The 22,441-nt window shown below is 34.4% G+C and overlaps 1 protein-coding gene across 1 annotated transcript in view; it reads right to left on the bottom strand.

The window, feature by feature from the left end:
• Positions 1-1,101: 1,101 nt before the first annotated feature.
• Positions 1,102-22,441, bottom strand: part of SMC3 (structural maintenance of chromosomes 3) — a 37,493-nt gene continuing 16,153 nt past the window's right edge. The window contains exons 9-29 of the mRNA XM_007087189.3: positions 20,959-21,134; positions 20,237-20,317; positions 19,596-19,760; positions 18,812-18,933; positions 17,579-17,792; positions 14,576-14,679; positions 14,165-14,264; positions 13,581-13,741; positions 13,117-13,258; positions 11,639-11,789; positions 9,403-9,555; positions 7,650-7,801; positions 6,890-7,048; positions 6,105-6,212; positions 5,489-5,597; positions 4,473-4,720; positions 4,176-4,388; positions 3,643-3,834; positions 3,309-3,486; positions 2,110-2,216; positions 1,102-1,514 (exon numbers count right to left, since the gene is read on the bottom strand). Of these exons, the coding sequence (XP_007087251.1) occupies positions 1,443-1,514; positions 2,110-2,216; positions 3,309-3,486; positions 3,643-3,834; positions 4,176-4,388; positions 4,473-4,720; positions 5,489-5,597; positions 6,105-6,212; positions 6,890-7,048; positions 7,650-7,801; positions 9,403-9,555; positions 11,639-11,789; positions 13,117-13,258; positions 13,581-13,741; positions 14,165-14,264; positions 14,576-14,679; positions 17,579-17,792; positions 18,812-18,933; positions 19,596-19,760; positions 20,237-20,317; positions 20,959-21,134 (3,107 nt within the window). The 3' untranslated portion in view covers positions 1,102-1,442. The remainder of the gene's footprint in view (positions 1,515-2,109; positions 2,217-3,308; positions 3,487-3,642; positions 3,835-4,175; positions 4,389-4,472; positions 4,721-5,488; positions 5,598-6,104; positions 6,213-6,889; positions 7,049-7,649; positions 7,802-9,402; positions 9,556-11,638; positions 11,790-13,116; positions 13,259-13,580; positions 13,742-14,164; positions 14,265-14,575; positions 14,680-17,578; positions 17,793-18,811; positions 18,934-19,595; positions 19,761-20,236; positions 20,318-20,958; positions 21,135-22,441) is intronic.

Genomic DNA, 22,441 nt, shown 5'->3' with positions numbered 1-22,441 from the left:
AACACGCTAAGTGATGAGGCACCTGGGTGGCTCAGTTAGTTAAGTGACCAACTTTAGCTCAGGTCATGATCTTGCCGTTTGTGAGTTCAAGCCCCGCATTGGGCTCTGTGCTGACAGCTCAGAGCCTGGAGCCTGCTTTGGATTCTGTGTCTCCCTCTCTTCCCCTTCTGTCTCACAGTCTCTCTCTCAAAAATAAATAAACCTGTAAAAACAAAACAAAAACACATGCTAAGTGAAACAAGTCAGTCACAAAAAGGCCCCACACTATAGGATTCTATTTATATGAAATGCCCAAAACAGGCAAATCCATAGTATCAGACAGAAACTCGATTTATGGTTGCCAGGGAATGCAGGGAGGGGGAGGTACAGAGTGAGTACTAATACGTACAGAGTTTCTTTTTAGGGTAATGAAAATGTTCTAAAATTAGACTGTAGAGATGGGTGCCCAATTTTGTGAATATACTAAGAAGTATTCCATCACACAATTTTAACAGGTGGACTTTATAATGTATGAATCTTAGCTCAACAAAGCAGTTTAAAAAACATAATAAAAAAAAAAGACCTCATCTGAGGGGGGGAAAAAAAAGTTTCAAAAATAAAGTTTCCCAAACGTTTACTTAATCAGTAAAACAAGGAAATTTTATGGCTCAATGTTTTGGCTTTAGTGTTCTTAGCTACTCTTAAAACTATGTTCCCAAATTCTAGTAAATACATTTTCCTCTTAAATTTAAAGTAATTTTAAAGGACTGTTACAATGAGTTAAAGCAACTGTTCTAATCCTCACCAAAGGTCATAATCACCTGGGAGAACTTTAAAACCAACAATGACCAGAACCCCACTCCATAAAGATTTCGATTCAACTGGTCTAGGGAAAGATGTCAGTCAGCAGTGTTACTCCAGCAGTTTAAAGCTCTCCCATGGATTTAAGCATGCAGCCAGGATTGGGAATCGCCGATGTATTTTAACAGAATATGAAGCCGTGTTTAAAAAATCTTTTAGGTGAGGGCAGACCTTTTCTTAGGCAAAATAAAAAGCAGATATTTAAGAACAATTCGTTTCTAGTCACATAACTATAAATAAAAAGCCACATAAAATACTAAATTAGTCATAAAACCAATTTAATTGAAGCTATAAAAAAAGAGGCAATATAATTGATAAAATAATTAGCAAAGAATATTTAGCATGTTTCAAAAGATTTAAAACGGGAGCAGGACACTTTACAAAAAGTTGTGTGGGAAATAAAATTCTTAAACTATAAGTAGAAATGTAACATTACAGAGTATCTTATAAAATACAAGGACAGAAATATAAAAGGGCTGTATATGCTCTAAATCTGAAAACTATTAATAGTGACTAGATATTTAGGTTTAAATGTACAGTTCCTGGGAATCAGAATCATATTACTATACACATCTTCCAAACCAGTAGGCAATATTTTCCAATTAACCATGAGTAGTATCATCTTCTACAAAGTCTTTGGCCATCTCTGCTGTGATCACATCAATATGACTAACCTGAAGAATAAATGTTAAAAACAAAGTCTGTTAAATCCTCAAGACAAAATCAATGTTCTCACTGTATAGAGTAATATTTAAAACACATGGCCTATCACCTATAAATTTTATAAGTCTAGACAAATGATTCTAAAACACTGACGGTAAGACTTTTTATAATGGTGTTTGTTCAGTACATTTGTTTATAAAATATTCTTCATTTTAATACTCTGAAGATCCAGGTAAGTACTAAGTACTATTGAGCCACATTTTTTCAGTTTTTATTATTTTGCTATTTCAAAGAATCTTGAGGCTGAAGAGATCAAGAAGAGCTACATGGGCAAAATATAAAGGAGTGTATCTAACTGTTAAAAGCTGTGCACTAAATAGACAAGACAGGAAGATATTGTCTCTTAATGCCAATGAAAATAAAATCAATGCAATGGATGCTATAAAACTAATTGCTAAACTTCGTAGGCATTTGAAGGAAAAGCTTTTTCTTTACAAACTCATTGTAAGAGAAGCAATAACCTTCTAGGTTTTCTTTCATGATTTAAGTAACATAAAACAAGAATTTGACAAATATGAACTTAAATTTCATGTAAAAAAAATTTACCTTATTTCTAAACTTTACACCATAGAATTTGTCAGCTGACTCAAGCAGTTCAGGCCTAAAAGTAGTTGTAATAAATTGTGCATGTACGGCAAGTTCCATAATCATATCTGTAAAAAAGAAATAGTAACTTAATAAAACCCTTTTCTCAGATCTGAACATTTAAATATTATTTGATTTTATTTTATGAAAGAGAGAGAGAGAGGGAGGGAGGGAGGGAGAGGGTAGGAGCACATGCGTAAGGGGGGAAGGGGGGCAGAGGGGGAGAGAGGGAGAGAATCCCAAACAGGCTCTATGCTCAGCGTTGATCTTGATGCTTGGATCATGACCTGAACCAAAATCAAGAGTTGGATGCTCAATCCACTAAGCCATCCAGGTGGCCTTAAGCAGATCTGAACATTTAAAAAACTATCTTTACTCTTTACCTAAAATCCAAAACAGCCTGTGATTTTATTTTTCATGCATACATCTGCAAACGTTACCAACTTAATCTTTTAAATTAGGGGTAAATCTTTAGTCCACGAACTTACAGAATATGAAGTAGCAGCTACTTACCAACACAGTATTAAAAACGTCAGAGCAAAACAAGCTTTCTCACAAAAAAAGAACAACCAGGGCACCTGTGTGGCTCAGTCCGTTGGGTATCTGACTTTGGCTCAGGTCGTGATCTCGTGGCTTGTGAGTTTGAGCCCGGAGACGGGCTCTGTGCTGACAGCTCGGAGCCTGGAGCCTGCTTTGGATTCTGTCTCACTCTCTCTGCCCCTCCCCTGCTCATGCACTGTCTCTAAGATGAACAACAATAACAACAACAACAACAAAAGAACAACCTTCCCCTGCTGCCCACTTCTCCAAAGAGGTTTTGAGTTTACTAAAGATTAAATTTAGGTTTTTAAAATACAGAATCAACACTTTATGCCAGGAGCTATTCAAACATTAAGAAAAGCAATTTTAATATAAGAGACTTCTGTGTAAAGTTTAACTGAAGTTAGGATTTTCAACAGACTCCAAGAAACACGTTGGCTTTTCACAAAACTAAGCTTTGTAAACTAGTCTAAAACAAAATTTTTAAAAACTTTTAAAAGAAATTTTATTTACTGAATATATACCCTGTCTAGTCCCAAGTATGTTAGGCAACAAGAAGTCACAATCAAAAGAGGCAAGCTATCATTGTTAAGTTCTTGTCCAGTATAACCCAAAATTACCTGACACAGCCTTTCTGTGCTGGGCATCCAGAGCCTGGTCAATCTCATCAAACAGGTAAAAAGGAGCTGGGTCACATTTCTGAATGGCAAAAATCAGAGCAAGAGCTACCAAGGATTTCTGTCCACCGGAAAGCTGTTGCATTTCTCTCATTTCGCCTTGTTTTCCTGTAAATGATACCTAAAAAAACCATTTAATTAGTAACCAAAAGGGGTAAAATCATAATCTCCTCCTAAAATTAAGTCACATACAACAATGCACCAATTTAATCTATAAAACATTCTACAAATCCCACTATGGTAGTACTGAGGGAAACTGGATATAAAGGTTTGTTACCCTAATTCCAACTCCAGTGAACTGGTCGACTGATGGGACACTGCTTTGTGACCCAGAACCCCTCTCACTTTCACCGCTTCCTTCTCCTTCATCCTGAGACTGACTGCCCTCCACGTCTCCTTTCTTCATCACCAAAGTAGCTTTGCCACCAGGTACCAATTTCTGGAATACTTCACTGAAGTTCTTAGATACCTTAAAATGAAGGAAGGAATGAATGAATAAGTGTCAATTCAAATATAAATTTTGCTTAGGTGGAACTGCACATATTATTTCTTAAAGCAAAGACAAATATTTAAAAACAATCATAAATACTGTTTAATCTTAAAAACAAGAGTAACAAACTAAATTCTTTTAAGAGCTGTGCAGGATATTCTAGTTACTGTGTTAGAAAACTGTATGCGGGGATTTGTTCATGTGTATTAGATCCACCTATGAGTGGAAAAAAAACCTTTAAAACCTTTGCAAACTGAATAATAAACTAAAAGCTGAAGTTTTTGTCTTGTGTACATATTAACTACAAAATAGAAACATACCTGTTTGAAAGTTAACTGAATAGCTTCATATTTTCGAAGTTCAAGTACATTCATCAGTTCCATGATTGATTTGTATCCCCTATCCAATTCTTCTTGTCGTTTTATTAACTTTTCTTTTTGCTCAGAGAAATTTACAAACTGATCTAAAGCTTTTTTGTTAACATGGCTGTACTTCTTCAATTCTGTGTTGCACTGTTCAAGTTTTCGAAACAGCTATAAAGAGGAAAAATGTATAAATAAATTCACATGCAGAGAAATCTGCAACAAGACTTCACATTTAAAACCAAGAAGATTTACCTGTTTGAGGCTCAGCGTCTGGTACTTTTCAAATGCTTCCTGGGGAAGTGACCCAAGTTCACGAATTTTCTTCATGCACTCTTCTTTCTTCTTCAGCAGCATGCCTTGTCGATTTGTCATCTTTTCCAGTTCCTTAGTATCATGATTTATAGCATCCATGTGTTCTTTTTCCATATTTTTCCAGCGTTCCATACTCTTCTGAAGCTCCTTAATTCCAGCTTCTGTTTTATCAATGGAATTGTCCAAATCTAAAATGGGGGAAAAAACCAAATTAGGCCATAATACCTATTTTAAAGCTAGACTGTTATTTAACCAAAGATTTTAATGGCCAAATTTATCAAAATAAGTAGATTTTAGTTTTTCATAATGTTTGTTTAAATTTTACTGTGTAAATCTATGAAACACTTAATTCAGGACAAAACAGGAGTATACATTAGTCACTCAAGTATATTATTTCACATTATTGAATGTTTATGTTTATAAAAAACTAAAAAAATAATTTTCTTCTCAGCAACTAGGTGATAAGAAACTAGTTCGGCTATTTCACACTTCTGGCAATAAAATTAATAATTACAGTCTCACATAAAATTGTCACAAACATTTTCCAACAAAACAGAGATTACAATTTATAACCAACCCACTAAATTCCATCCACTATAAATTATTTATGCTGATGGAAAACAGGAAAAATATTAGTATATGCTTTTGCCTATTTGGGTATTTCATTGTGTAGTAAACAATTTTATCAAATAATCTAAATTTAACAAACTACAAAAAAATTTAATTTTTTAAAATGTTTACTTGAGAAAGAGCATGTAAGCAGGGAGGGGCAGAGAGAGAGAGAGGAAGAGAGAGAATCTGAAGCAGGCTATGTGCTGTCAGTGCAGAGCCCGACAAGGGGCTCAAATTCATGAACCATGAGATCATGACCTGAGCCGAAATCAAGAGCTGGATGCTTAACCAGCTGAACCACCCAGGCACCCCCCCAAAAATCTTTCTACTAAATAAAAATTCACCTTCTGATCGTGCCATAGTATCTTTTACTCTTTTATTGATTGCTTCAAGTTCTGAAGTTGTAGCAGTGAGAACAGTACCCCCTTCTGTCTCTCTCAGTTCATTAAGTTCCTGTAACATAAAAGGAACTTAAAACCATTAAACCACAAAATATGAATTCTGTTAGTTTCAAAATGTTATGACTTCAACAGTTTCTGATAGCAGTTATGTTGAATAAACATTCAGGAGAACTAGAAAGTACACTCTGTATAACTACAAATACTTACAGTATTCATTAAAAGGGGGAAAAAAGTAATATAATTAGAAAATTTCTCAGCATGGGACTACTACTGAGAAAACATTAATAACTAACATTTACTGATCACCTAGAATGTGCCAGGATAATCATACACAACAGGCATTACTGTTATGCTTATTTTTCACAAGAGGAAACTGAGGCTTAGTAATATTAAAGTACTTGCTTGCACAAGATCATACATTAGATGGCAGTGCTAGAACTCCAACCCAGGGTAGGGGGGTCTTTCTGTCCCCAAAGCACATGCTCTCAATCAGAGCCACTTGTGTGTAAGTACTTTCAAAAGGTTACGGTCATCAAAGAACCCTCAAAAAAGAACATACCTGTTCCACTTGGTCCAAGCGTTTTCTCAAATTCTCATTCAGGTATGTCTCCACTCGAGTAATAATACCTTCTAATTTAATTCTTTCATTCAGCAACTGTCTGTTTTCCTAGAAAAAAAAAGTATTATCTGTCTACATAGGAATTCACATTTCCCACACAGGAATGCTGTTTATTTGCTGTCCTCTCCATTACTTGTGTTCAAATGAGCTGCAATCAAGTTTTACATCCTTCTAAAAAGCCCTATATTTTCTTCATTTTTCTCTTATCTCTTCAGAATGCTAAGTTTGTGTGCTTGGTTCATTTTTTTTTTCTTTTTAAAGATTTTGTTTTTAAGTTATCTTTATACCTAACATGGAGCTTGAACTCACAACTCCAAGATCAAGAGTTACATGCTCTACTGACTGAGCCAGCCAGGCACCCCAGCTTGGTTCTTTTTATAAGACATCTGCAAAAAATACTTTACCTACTTTTCATTTTTTGGACTTAGTGTTTACATCTCCATATTCAAAAATCAAATGCTATTAAAATGTTTAATCAAAACAATATTATTACATGCGTAAAAGTGGTCACATCAATAAAGACAGCAAAACTAACAAGTCAATCTTACTAATAATAAATGTACATTAAATAAGATGGAAGAAAATGAAGATTTCTTGCATAATCCTAACATACCCAGAATCTCACATACCTATTTTCTCAAGGTTCCTTTTTTTACAATCCCTTAGTAGCAAGAAAATTTTCACAATAGCCAATTATTAATTAGAATTTCGTCAGTTGTACTTGCCTGCTGAAGTTGACGAATTTCATCATTGAGTGCATCTACTCTCTTCTGATCTTCCAGACTAAGTTGAGAAAGCAAGTCCGTTCCTAGTTCTGCTTTCAATGATTCTCTGGTGGACTCCATAGCATGCAAACTTGCCTCCAAACTTTGTAAGCTACGTTGCTATGTGACAGATCATACATTTATTAATAAAGGTATTAGTCTGTATTACTTACAATAGTGAAAAACTGAGAACAATCTATATTTGATGTTAAAGTGAACTAAATCATATCAACTCAAGTAAATATTAGGTATCCACTAAATTTGAATAGAACTAAATAGCAGTAAGAAAAATATTTATGATATTAATACTAATACAATACTATCAGGGTATGTGGAATAAATCATATTCCATGACCAAATTGTATAAAAATCTTCTTGAATATTAATAAGAACAAAAAGAAAAGACTGCTAGAATGTGTTAGGGTGGTATAGTTGGAAAAATTTTTTTAAAAAACTGTTTAGTACTAGTGATCATCTAAACAGTTTTTGTCAAAACTGCTACAAATTTCTGAGACATACGTATTATCACTTGTAATTCAACAGTAATAGTTTAGTTTCTACCCTGTTTTAATATAATCTGGATAAAATGCAACCACATATTCAACTTCATAAGCAGTGCTTAATAGACAAAAATGATTACTGACAGGACAACCAATATAACACGTGGTCCACCCCAATTCTAAGTAATTAAATCTGTAGTGAATGGGACATACTTACGAACCTTTGGCATAAAGGTTTTCTCTGACTGCTGCCTCTTCTCTTTGAGCATCTTCATTTCTGATAATATGCTATCTCGAGATGCTTTAAATTTCCTTTGCTGCGTCTCTATCTGCTGCATTTGGTTCATCAACTGATCAATTTCATTATTAATCCATATACAAGGCTAAGGAAAATGCGCTCTAAAAACATCTCTTAAAAACACTGTGTATCCCTTTCCTTTTCTTTACCTCCAAATAAAAGTTATTTCCTCAGATTTATGGACCATAACAATGCTGAATTAAATACTACACCAAATGTGTTTAATCATAAAGAAGCTTAAAACATTTCACCCCACCATTTCTCTCTCAAAATAACTTACAGATTTTCCTTAAAGTTACATATAAAATATATATATAAATATATACAAATTTATATATAATTTTACTTACATAATGTTTATAAATTTTATATATTACATATATGTATTTTATATATATTACATATATATATTATATATATTACATATATACAATAAATATATAAATTCTTGGGAAATCCAAGGAGAATCTAAATATTATCTTTTACATCTCTCATTCAAAAAATATTTACTGTGTAATCTATTATGTTTAAATCACCACATAAGGTAGTTATGTATGAAGAGGCCTTGCCCAATGTAGACAAATAATACCACCTCACTGGATTATTAAATACAGAAGGTAGTGGATGTATGCTGTCAATATCCTCCTTTCTTAGTGTTTCCCCATGTTTTCTTTGTGCCAACATCTTACCAAATTTGGGCAGTTCTAAAGATGCTCTACAGACCCTTGCAGAGTCCAGACTAACATGTTTATTTACCTTTTTCTCTGTGCTGCTGCTTGCACTGATGACACAGAAGCTATAAAATCACTTAAAAAAACTGCCAGTTTCATTGAAGAATATCCCAATGATTCACTCACTCAGTAAAAATGATTGTTCTTGATGCTGGAATACCTATATATATATTTTTAAGTAATCTCTGCACTCAATGTGGGTCTTGAACTCATGACCCAGAGATGAAGAGTTGGATGTTTTACTGACTGAGCAAGCCAGACACCCATCAAGTACCTATATTTTTCAAATTGTGTGACATAATGTGAAGTACATACTGAGCACTTTTGCCTTACACCAAAGTAGCATGGTTATCTTAAGAAAATGCACAAGTACAACGCTCCTGCTGTGAGCTAAACTAGCCACTCGTTATGGAACACCAGCTTTATTTAAAAGAACGGAGAATACTGTTTACTAAGACTTGGACTTTGACAGCCATTTCCTCCACTAATACTAAATCTGTATCAAATGACTCTGAAGTAGTAAAATCGAATGCACATTTTCAACCCCTATATTTAACTTCTTTGCAGTATAATGGTATTACTGATGCCCCCAACCCTTCTTCCTTGAAGCAATAACCTGGTTTTCCTTCTACAATTCTGATTGATCTTCTTCAGTTTCCTCTGTCCCCTTAAATTTTAGTGTACCTCAGGTTCTTTGCTCTCATAAACAGACTCACTGCTATCACCTATTTAATAGCTAATCAAAGAATCAATGTTAAAATAGTTTTTTCCCCGTCTTCAGGAGTTAATAAGTTTTGACAAATAAGCTTCTATGCTTAAAGAAAAGTCAAATATGAAGAATCTTTTTCTCACTGTATGTCTGTAAGAAAACACACCTAACATGCAAAAGATTATATATTCTAACCCAAACACAGTTCTCCACAGCAACACAGGACAAAAAGATATTTTCAATATTTCTGCGAAGGTTTTCATTGAGCTTTGCTTCAAGCTCACCTAGTTCTTCTTCTGCTTTTCTAACATCTTTCTGCAGTTCAAGTCTAGATTTCCTTGTGTCGTAATAACCTCCAGTGAGAGCACCCCGATGACTGACTTGGTCACCTACAAACAAAGCACAAGAAAGGTAGATATTCTGTATAACAACTTCTTTATTCAATGATAAATTGATTTATAATCAAACAACTATTCTAAAGCTTTGTTTATTTAATGAGAATTAGAAGGGATTTAAGTCAGCCTGAAAAACTTTTCCTTTCCAACTGTTAAAATCTTTGTTTAAAAAATGTGCCTTCTAGGGGCACCTGGGTGGCTCGGTTGGTTAAGCATCTGACTTTAGCTCAGGTCATTATCTATAAGCAGTTCAAGGATGTAGGCCCTGTCTCCGGTTCTGGGCTGACAGCTCAGAGCCTTGGGCCTGCTTCTAATTCTGTGTCTCCTTCTCTCTCTGCCCTTCCCCCACTCATGCTCTGTTTTTCTCTCTCTCTCAAAAATAAACATTAAAAAAAAAAAGTGTGCCTTTTAGATGAGTCTGAACATCTGCCAGAAAGGAAAGAAGTGCTAATAAAAACTAATGGGGACATGTCAACAGGACACAGGACTTGGGAGCTTGGAATTCCCACTGGCCATATTTGGGAAAATTTGAACAGCAAACAATAATGGCAATGCAGTAACACAATAAAAAAAAAGTCACGAATCACAGTGCTACTTAAAAAATAAAAAAAAAGGGAAGAGGTTCTTCTTTACAGAAGAGTGACAGTTAGTAAATACAGAAACCTTGACAGAATTTAAGAATCCCGATTTGGAATCCCCCGGTGTATTAACTGAGTCAGGCAAGGGCTAGCAAAGGAAGCTAAACCATTGGAAAAAAAGTTGTCAAGGAACCTGATATTCATGTTTTCTTAAAGGACAGTCCCACATATCACTTACTAATTATGAATAAGAAACGGTACCTTTATAACTCAGAGATTGCTACTGGTCAAACTTAGCATGATTAACAGTGGGACATTGTGTGATGCAAGAAGTATACACCTTGAATGTTTAAATTGAATCTAATGATGAGGAAGCAATAAGACAAATCCAGAAAATGGAAGATTCTATGAAAAAGTCAATTTCCTGAGGGTATGAGAGAACAGGAGGAGCTGTCCTATATTGAAAGAATCCAAACAGAAGACATTCCATGCATCCTTGATTAGATCCTGGACAGAAAAATATTTTGGGACAACTGGGGAAAATTTTACTGTAGATACTTTTTAGATGATATTATTGGGTTAATGTTAAATTTCTTAGGTGTAACAGTTACGATACCTGTGGCCATTAAGGAGAATATCCTTACTCTTAGAAGATACACATACTTAACTTTAGAAATAAAGTATCATAACTGTATTTATTTTATAACTTATTCTCAGAGGTAGTTCAAAACGAAAAAAAATTGTCTAAAGAGATAAAGCGGAGGAGGGGGTTACTTTCTTTCATTAACATATAAATTACAAAGAGAAGGAAAAAAATTTAAAAATGAAGGCAGGTAAACTTATACACCAGAGGTTCGTAACCTAGACCCTAGACTTCATGGATAAAATTCAGGAAATCCATGACTTGGTAGGAAAAAAAATTTACTTGTTTATTTTTATACTAACTTCAAAATGAAATTTACCAATTCCCTCTGTAACAAGAACTATAGTGCTAGTATCAGTACTTGTAACTTTGTTACCAGGAGAAATAACAGCTATTTTCTATATAACAGCTATAAGATTATACTTGCTGGAAATCTCAAAATATTGTTTACATGTATCAGTACTTCAAAATTATATTAGATTCACTGCTAAATCTTGTTTCTGAATACCTTCAAGAATAAATTACTATGTCATATTTGAAAAAACACTGTGATTACCATGCCAATACAGTTTCTTTAGTGATCCAAAGTATTTTATGCACTTAAAAACATTTTGAGAAAGGGTACACAGACTTTACTCAAGAGCCAAAGAAGTCCACAGTGCAAAAAAGGTTAAGAACCCCTACTATAGACCAAATGATTATACTTAAGACAGACATCAACTAAATAAAATTGTGGAACCTGTTTGGACTCTGACTTAAACCAACTATTTAAAAATGACAAAGGCACATGAATTTTGAAATACTTAAAACTAAAACTGAATTTATTTGTTCAAAGCCAAGAATTACTATTACAAACCTTCCAGGGTAATGCAGTCCATAGTGAAAGCACGTGCTAGCTGGGTTGAAACTTCCATGCTACGACAAATAAGTGTTTTCCCAAACACGTGTTTGAAAGCTTTGTCAAATCTGGGATTGTACCTCAGTTTACTTATCATAGGAATAGCATCCTAAAAATGAATATTTTGGTCAGCAAAAAGATCACAACACAGTTAATTAAAACATGCTAACAGAATTACGAATTACATCTTTATGAAATACAAAGAAACATAAATGCCTATTTCAAAACTATTTTTACTCTGAAGGAGTTAGAAAAATCATTCTACTGAAATATCTGGGAAACTGTATTCATGTACAGATTTTCAAGATCAGGGCATAGTGACAAAGAATTCAGTGGTTCCACAGTCAGTGGCACAAGTTCAAATCCTAGTTCTGACACTCACTAGATGTATACTTTGTGGACAAGCTGCTTAACTTCTCCATTTAATAGTTATTTCACCTACAAAACTGTGATAATAGTACCTTCTTAAGTTGTTAAGACCAGACAAACTAATAATATGTAAAACACACAGGACAGCATCTGTCACATAGAAAGGCCAAATAAATGTAAACTAATAGTATTTCCTCAAAATGTTTTCATTATATATATGTCTTAGATATTCAGAAAAATATTTTTTCATATAAAATTTTCTTTTACACTCTTCTAAACTGTTAGAAAAAGACTTATAATTTTCACATTAGGAAATATATCCTATACACAGAACAATGCAACAAATATGTTAGGCTTAAATCAGTAATTATAAAGAGAACACCAATATAGCTACCATGGAAAACAAGAAATAAAACACCGCGGACACTTAGTAGTGTGGACCCTTTAAGAGAAGAAAAAAGAAGAAGAAAAAGCTGGACCCTTTAAGTAGCTTATAAGATTCTCACTGTTCCACCTAAGTTGTTATCATTCTCATAGACTTTCAGCTTTAACCTTAGAGGATAGAACCGTTGCTAATACATCAACATTCCGAAACCAAATACCCTCAAAGCAATTACATTTTTTTTTAAGAATTGTATCTGAGGAATATTTTGAATCCATTTATAAATGTATACTAGCAAGTAACAAAAGCAACATTATGCTTTCAGGTCCTATCATCTTGGTAGACATTTTTATTTATAAGTCATTTAAAAAGCATATTCAGAAAACTTAGAATATATTCACTTCAAATGATAGTTCCTCAGGAGTTTCTTCTTAATTTTGTCACCTGGGATACTCTCTCAAAGTACCCTGTGCTTATGTATTTTAACATTTTACACATTTGCAATGATTTGTTTCATGTCTTGGCTGTGACCTGTCTCCCTTCCCATCCCTATGCTACATGGGAAGAAACCATGCTTATCTCACAGATCAGTGAATCCTAATGCACAGTGCCCGTGCACTAGCATGGACTAACCATGAGAAAAAATGACTTATTGAAAGGTAGACCTTCACACACACCAACTCACATTGGTCTCAGGATAGGCAGTATCCCTGACATCTAACTTGTTAAGAGGCAGAAAAGTGACCTCTCCAGGAAGATTCATTTTATTGAACTCCATCAAAATCTTCGTGCTGACTTCATCCGAATCAACAATGTGATAAAATAACCTTACAGGTAAACAAAACAAAACACATTTGTATTGCTAGACTTTAAAGTGCTATAAACATTTAAGCAAACAACTCAGTTTTTTTCTATGCAACCCAATTTGAACTGGGGTAGGGTGGGAGGGAAACTACTTAGAAAATTCCAATGGGGGTAGGGAGAGAACTACAATTAGGAACACTTAACGCCTACATCTTTAACCAGAAAGTTAAATAAGCAACTAGGATAAAAGGCAATGGGAGATATATTGTACTAAAACTCCAAAAAGCTTTTTATTCTTATTCCTTCTTTCCTTTAAAAATTCAAAATACCAAACAAAAACCTCACCTGTTGCCCGCAGTGACTTCCACGCATGTGTAGAAAGCAGGCTCACATTCGAAGTTATTCATCACAATGCCGTGATAGCCATTTTGAACATGCTGGTTTATTCCTTTCCTACGAAAGTGGTCCAGTACTTTGTTTATGCTGTCTATTCCATTTAAAATAGCCTGTTAAATTGTCAGAGGTAAAAATTTTTTAAATAATACTGCCAATGGCACCCCTCTGGTAAGAAATAAACCCATTACTCTACACGTTAAAAAATATTCCAGAGATTAAACTGAACACCCTCCCCAACAATACCTCACCCCCTTGAAAAATGCCAACTACATGAAATACTTTTATATTATGGGTTCTAGTCTATGATACTAATATTAAAAATAGGCTCTTCATCTAAACATCAAAAGTGCTAGAATTAACAGTATGGGTGGTAGTAAGGCTGCTTAAACAAGACCCATCATTTCAAATTTATAGGACAAGTGATTTGCACTCTTATTTACTACCTGGAACCAATGACTTACAGCTTGAAAACTAATATTCTTGTGTAATAACTGGCTCATTGTAAAGTGAAGTAATGAAAAGAACCTGCCCACCTTTCCTGTTGCTGCTCTAAGAAGTTGCTGTTTCTTTTCAAGATCTTCTCTTTTAGCAGCAAGCGCTTGCTGTTCTGCATTCTCCTCTCTCCACAAATAACTGATCAATAAAAATTAGACTGTCTTTAATTACAAAAGCATTAAGAATAGGCACCAACAGTATACAATTGAGGATAAAATACTGAAAAAAAAAATCAAACTTGAATAGTTCATTTATAACTTTTTTTTAGATTTTAAGCAATCTCTATACCCAACATGGGGCTTGAACTCACAACCCCGAGATTAAGAGTCGCATGCTCCACCGACTGAACCAGCCAAGGGCTGCTAGTTCATTTATGACTTAACGACCATTTAACACCCAGTAACTTGCATTACTCAAAAAAATTAAGGCATATTTTAGTCTATACTAACTTTCTCTCACTTTGTAATTCATCTTTCTTATTTTTTACTTCATAGTATTTTCTGTCCAGTTCTTCTACTCGAGCTTTGACTTCATTAAGATCCTGATCCAGTTTCTATGGAAATAAAAATAATTCAAATTTAAAAACCAATTTCATGCAAACTAATCCACAGCGACAGCAAGATCAGTCATTGTTGCTAGGGGATAACACAGGAGAGAGGAATGGGAGACATGTTGGGGTGATGAACAGGCTTGTTATCTTAATTGTCGTGACGATTTCATAGATGTAAACACATATCAAAACTTATCAAGTGGTACATTTTAAACACATGCAATTTACTGTATGCCAACTGTACCTTAATGAAGTTGTTAAAAAATCCAACTCTATTTTTTTAAAAATGTGTTTAGACAAGTGCACATCAAGAGAAAACATAAACCACAGAATGAATTACTCTGTAAAATACTGCTAAAATAAAATTAACTTGCTCACTAATGATCTAAACCTTTCTACTTGATAGTATACACCGCAGAATTTCAGAAGAAAAAATACATTCACAAATTCTCAAAATACCGCAGTCAATACTTTTCACACCACTCCCTCTACACATATACAATAGAACACAAGAGTTAGGATTATACTAAGAAGCAAAAAGTTATTCTGCATAATGCAATCAGCACTATAATATTATCTCTATCCAGTATAAAGGTCAGACTTCATCAGTGGAAGGAGTGGCTGAAATACTGGAAAATAATGAAGTTCAAGCTTGAGAAAGAATGAATAAAAACTGAAAAATCTTCGCTCATCACCAGGCTGTTTCAAAAAGGCATTTGTTGAGGTTGTTTCCATGAACTCAAGAATAATACATTTTCTTCATTCCAAGAAAGGACATGTAGCTATCACAGCTAAAAACTATACTAATCAATTTCCAAATAACTAACTACCGGGATCAACTTGTGCTTTCCATTCCCTCCATAAAGTATCCTGACACTGGAATTTTGAGCCTAGGAGATATTTTCTATTACCCCTGATCACTTTTCTACCAGTTATTTGAAGTTTGTTTATTTATTTGGAGATAATGTGCATGTAAGCAGGGGAGGGGCAGAGACAGAGAGGAAGAGAGAGAATCCCAGGCAGGCTCTGCACTCTCAGCACAGAGCCCGAAGTGGGGCTCAATCTCACAAATCCATGAATCCAGAGATCAGGAGCTGAAATCAAGAGTCGGATGCTCAACCTATTGAGCCTGCAGGGGCCCCACTACCAGTAATTTATGATTACAGAACCAGTTGTGTTTGCTCCCACTATGTTTTCATTTTGTTGTTTATGCTGTGATTACATTAAATATTAAACTGAGAATATGAAGACAAAGGAAAGAGCTGTTTCTTTAAAAACCTGATTCAGTTTTGGATATACTTAAAGATGACTCCCTAAAAACTGAACTAAATGGGGAAATTAACTCTAAAATACCAGGGTAAATAACTATATAACACATAAATGCATGTATTAACGTGTAATATAGTAGAATACATAGCAGAAATAAGACTAGGGAACTGATCCAGATTAAAAAAGAGAACAGAAACATGACAACTAAATGTAATGTATGATCCTAGACTGAACCCTGAATTCTGTTCTCATCCAACTTTAAGGAGAACTATATTTACATGTGTGGCTCATAACAAAAAAGTCCCTGGCAACTCCAATCACTACTCATACTCAAACATTGTGGACTCTACATCAAAAGACTGGTACGTACTCTGGTGGGGCGTGTTGATAATGGGAGAAGCTACGCATGTGTGGGGCAGAAGGTACATGGTAAATCTCTGTACCTTCCTCTCAGTTTTGCTGTGAACCCAAAAATGCTCTAAGAAAGTAGTCTTAAAAAAAGAAAGATTGGAAAAAAAAAAAGATTAGTACATGAGCATACATTTGCCTGTTTAAACAAAATACTTAAGATATATATAAATATATGTATGTTTTACATGTGCATAAATATATGTATTACTCATAAAATATAAATATACATATGTATTAAAATTTTATGCATTTATGGCTTTTCTGAAAAATCAAAAACCAATTGGGTGCAGATCTCATGGGTAACAGGGTTCTTCTGTGTATGTACATATTTACCTACCTCACCCTACACTTACTTGTCCTAAACACTCCCTTCTCATCACTTCTATCACCCTCAAGTTATCTATATATAGCCACACATAACACTTACCTAAGCATTTTCCCCCTTTCTCATTTTGAATGTCACATTTTTTTTACTCTAGAAATGGTTTTATCTTCTACTTCAATTTTTAAGGAAATACTAAGTAAATATGTAAATAATGTTTAATTCATTTAGAAAATGTTGTAAAATCACCATTACTTTAACAAAAAATATATTCTGTAGTAATTTTTAAATTGAAAGAGAACTGTGAAAGAATATAAAAATGGAAAAAAAATTTAAATAAGTTATTCTGAAGTTGCATTTTAGACTTACCATGTTAAAATTAAGGGTAGTTCAGGTACATTCTACCAATTCATAAAAATATATTTTAAAATACACTCAATCTACATGAATACTCACGGATATGGAAAAAAAAACTTCCTTGAAAAGGAAAATTACCATATAAATATTAATTTATATGTATAAATATTGTTATATGTATAAATGTTAAAAAGTGCTGGTCTTTTTTTTTTTAATGTTTGAGATACAGACAGAATGCGAAAGGGGGAGGGCAGAGAGACAGGGACACACTATCGGGGCAGATTCCAGGTTCTGAGCTGTCAGCACAGAGCTGCATGTGGGGCTTGAACTCAGGAGCTGAGAGATTATGCCCTGAGCCAAAGTCAGATGCTCAACCAACTGAGCCACCCAGGCGCCCCTGTGCTGGTCTTTTCTAAGTACCTGTGTCTTGTATATTTTAAGAATAGCAATGTAAACTGTTTGAAAATAAAACTTAACTAGATGCAACTGTACACGTTTAGGTCTTCTGAAAGATTGTCACAGAGCAGCTATAAAAGTTCTTACATTGTATTGCTCCAGGTTTTTCTCTTTATTTGCCTCAGTGTCTTCCAGATCCTTATGGATAGCAGCAATCTGTCTTTTCTTGTCATTAATAGCCTGATCTAACGACTTGAGTTCCTTTTTAATCCATTTATCCCTTTCTTCTTTTGATGTAAACTGGCTTCCTCGACCTTGCTTTGCATAAAGATCTGTTCTTTCCTGGGTAGCTTGGGCCAATCTATACAAGACAGAAGAAAAGAATGATTAAAAAGAAAAATAGGAAATAAGCAAGTTTAACTGCAATCGATATGTCAAGAATACATAGAGACAATAACCATTTTTTTAAATTCTATAAAAAAAATATAAAAAGGAACTGGTATCTAATAGAGCTCCTCAAACTAGTACTATATAATATACATTTTATTTTGAAAAGTCACAGTTAAAGGTGAAATAGCCCATATCCTAAGGATTTCAGGCAGACAATGTATTTACTCCAGGTCTGAGTTAGTCACTAAATCTAGAGACAGTTCTAATAGCCTATCTCAGGAATTTTAAAAAATGCTCCAACTATATGTAACTATATAAACACTTCCAACTCCTTACAATAAGACACTATCCAAGGTTAAGAGGCAAGGGAAAAAAAAGGTTAAAAGGCAAGAGAAAGACAAAGAAAACATTTAAAACAAGTAGAATACAAATGTCTAGATTACATACAATCCTACCAAACGGCAGGGGGATGCGAGGATCAGAAAAAAATGGGCAAAAGAAATAAATAATTCAACAAAATATAGGTGGCATAAAAACATACTAATGCCCTAAACCATGAAATGAGCAAAAGCTGGCATGTCCAACCTACAGCTAGATATGAAAATGTCTAGCTACTAAAACAACAGTGAAAAAAGGAAATAGGATGAAACATAGAATAAGATGTTGAGTGGGTAGAAAAACAGAAATGAAAACAAACATCATTCATGTTTTAAAAAGCCCAACAATATCTCACTATGTTGTCTCAGGTGAGTTAACTTCTCAGAGCCTCAAGTTTGTCAAACCTACAGTGATCTCCTCAAGTTTCCGAATAGAAAAAAAATGTATGCAATATGTATACAATAACGCTTGGCCCACAATAGTTTTTTAATATAGCCTATTACTTTGAAATGGAATTTAACTTTTGCCCTCACTGTCTTAACTCATAAGTATTTAGGTTTTATAGAGGAACTATGTAGAAAGTTAGAAATGTTGGTGAAAGAAATCCCATACCGAGCAATTCCTCGCTCTTCTTTTTCTTTCACACTGTTGAATTTAGGTTCTGTTTCTGCCAGTTCTTTCTGCTTTTCTTCTATTTTTTCAAGCAGCTTCTGCCTCTCTTTTAATAAGCGTTTCTGTAAATAAAGGAGAAGTACAAATGTAATCTTTTTTTTAATTAAAAAAATTGTTAAGGTTTATTTTTGAGAGAGCGCGAGCGAGTGGAGGAGGGGCAGAGAGAGAGGGAGACACAGAATCCAAAGCAGGTTCCAGGCTCTGAGCTGTCAGCACAGAGCCCAACATGGGCGCGAACTCACAAACCGCGAGATCATGACCTGAGCCCAAGTCAGATGCTTAACCAACTGAGCCACCCAGGCGCCCCAGTAAAAATGCAATCTTAAATTTTTTAAGATTTTGTGCTTAAGTCTAGCATAAAATATTTTCTCGTGAAAAGAAATCACCAGAAAACTGATCCTTCAACACAAAACTAATATTTATTTGCCTATTTATTTAAAGATTTTACTAAGTAATCTCCATACCCAACATGGGGCTAGAACTCACAACCCTGAGATCAAGAGTTGCATGCTCCACCAACTGAGCCAGACTGGCCTCCCACAAAGCTAATTTTTAAATGAAAGAAACAAGGAGACAGTACAGAGTTGCCACTTGAGTAGTTATTTTAATGTGCCAGATCTTTTACAAAAATTCAAGCATACATCCTTGTCACAGAAAGGATGGTCTTCTGTAATTCCTATTCAACTGAATGTTTATGTCTTTCATTTTTAGTATTTTAACTCACCCTTTGTTCACTATTGCCAGCCAATTCATCTTGTAAGTCCTTGGCTTTAAGCTCCAACTTCGTCCTCTGCTTAATTTGTTCTTGTCTTTCAGCGCTGAGCTGCTCCTTTTCTTCTTTCATAGCTGAAATTTTTGTTTTCAGCTCTCTAACTTGACGTTCAATATCCTAATCAAAAAGTATCAAATAGAAATGAGTCAGACAATTGAAAGTACAACAGCAGAGTTTGGACACCATTAGTTCTATCCCTTCTTTTTCTTTCAATTACACTTTCAGTACTATTCTGTCTTTCCAATACTCAATCTCAATGACATTCACTTCAAGTTACCATTTCATAATTGTTAATTTTGTTTAATGTTTAGAGAGACAGACTTGAGCGGGGGAGGGGCAGAGAGAGAGGGAGAGACAGAATCTGAAGCAGGCTCCAGGCTGTCAGCACAGAACTTGATGTGGAGCTCAAACTCATGAGCCATGAGATCATGACCTGAGCTGAAGTTAGATGCTTAACCAACTGAGCCACCCACGTACCCCTTTAACTTTTTGTTTTTGTTTTTTTTTTTAAACCATTCCATAATTCTGGTACAAAAGGGGGTTTATTGTGGTCGAAAAATATAAGCTAACCTAAGCCTTGTTTATAATCTTACCTCCATTTTATCTCTTGCATCCTGCTGGGCATCTCTTAATTGTCTGGATTTTTCCCCACTAGTCTCTCGCTTAGCAGAAAGCTGGGGGAAGAAAAAAAAGCTATAATTTCTAACTCATTTTATATTTGTTTCATACTTCACAACATAATAGTAAAATTTTAAAATATCTTCTAAAATAAAATCATTCACTTAAAGAATTTTTATAAAACAATTTTTAGTGGTTTTAAGTAAAAAGTCCTTTAAGTATTACCCTAAAGCAATTTTTGGACAAAATATCAGCAATATTTACAAAATACATTTTAAAAAGCCAACAGAAAAATTCATGAGGCTTTTTCTTTTTATTATCAAGTAAATTCTACCCACAACATGGGGCTCGAACTCACAACTTGAACTCCAAGATCAGGAGTCCCATGCTCCCCACTGACTGAGCCAGCTAGGCACCCCTTCTTCATGAAGCTTTTAAAGGTGGCTGCCCTCATTTTGGTTTGTCTTGCATCACCACCTGATTATATTTCAGATACAACTACAGCAAGGACCACACAGACCTAGGCATTTTCCTTGGAATAATTAAAAGAACAAATTCACTGACCAATGAATTTATTAAGATTTAAAAATTTTTAAGGTCCTATTTAAAAACCATTGAAAAGTATAAATATAGCATGAGCTTAACTTACTCATTCAAATAAAATCACTCATGAATTTAAGTGACAAAAGTATTTTACCTCATCAAGTTTAGCACGAGTCTCATTAAGTTCCTGATTGTAAATGGTATATTCCAGGGCTCGTCTCATTTTATCCCACTTCTGATATTGAGCCAGTTCTTCCTTTTCTTCTTCTAAGGTATGTAATCTCTCTTCAATGTATTTTAACAACTCATTGATTTTTTCGCGTTTGCCCTCTTAAAAAATGAGAGAGGAGTGAAGAAGTTGAATGAAATTTTGATGTAGTATCTTCTCAAATATACCATGAGTTAAAATTAACCTTAAGAACTATAGCATTATTTGAAAGTATGTGGTAACCAAACCTAAAACTAAAATGACACGATGCTTCATTATGAAAAGCATCAGAGAACAGTTACACATGGTGACACTTTAAAACTTTTTATTTTAGTTGACATACAATGTTATATTAATTTCAAGTGCACAATAGTGATTTCATAATTTTATACATTACACAATGCTCACTGTGGTAAGTCTAGTTACCATCTGTCACCATACAACATTATTACAATATCATGGACTATATTCCCTATACTATACTTTTCATCTCTGTGACTTATTTTTATAACTGGAAGTTTTTCCTCCTAATCTCTTTCATCTGTTTCACCCATCTTCCCCCTGCACCACCACCTTGGCAACCACCAGTTTGTTCTCTATATTTATGAGTCTGTTTCTATTTTGTTTGCTGTTTTTTTTAGATCCTGTATATATGTGAAATCATGTGGCATATGCCTTTCTGTCCGACTCATTTCACTCAGCATGATACCCTCTAAGTTCATCCATGTTGTCACAAATGGTAAGATCTCATTTTTTAAAAAATGGAGTAATATTCCCTTGTATGCATATACCACATCTTTAAACATTCATCTGATGGACACTTATGCTGCTTCCGCATCTTGGCTACTGTAAATAATGCTGCAATGCACATACATACGGGGGCATATATCTTTCCCAACTAGTGTTTACTAATTCTTACAATACATGTAGTAAGGCCTCTGTTTAAACATCCTTTAAAGGCAACTGTGCCTTCCCACAACATTACAAAATTAAAAACCATAACATCATTGGTGTCACTGATTCTCAACTTTTACTACAATAGCATTATCCACAGCTGCTGTATATTGAACACCTACTATATTCCAATCATGGTACTACTTTGCTCCTCTATTTATCACCATAAACTACGAAAAAGAATTTTATAGATGGAGAAGCTTTAGACCAGAGAGATCAAGTCTAAAGTCACATCGTCAGTTAATTATTAGTCAGATCTTGAACTCAGGACTATCTATGGAATGACAAACCATAGCAATTGAAAAGCAAAGTAGGGTTTCCATCATAATGTACTAAGGAAAATTCTTAGTTTAAAGTTTTCCATTTACTTGCTCCTGAACAACTTAAAACCTAATGCCAGCTGATACTTCCAGAAATGCTTTTTGAGGTTTGCATCCAAATCTGTTATCCTCACTAACAATGAGGATGTTAGAGG

Source organism: Panthera tigris, chromosome D2 (genome assembly GCF_018350195.1).
Source record: "Panthera tigris isolate Pti1 chromosome D2, P.tigris_Pti1_mat1.1, whole genome shotgun sequence".
Lineage (NCBI taxonomy): Eukaryota > Metazoa > Chordata > Mammalia > Carnivora > Felidae > Panthera > Panthera tigris.
The sequence above is the reverse complement of the archived record's forward strand: the minus strand, read 5'-3'. Positions and strand labels throughout refer to the sequence as shown.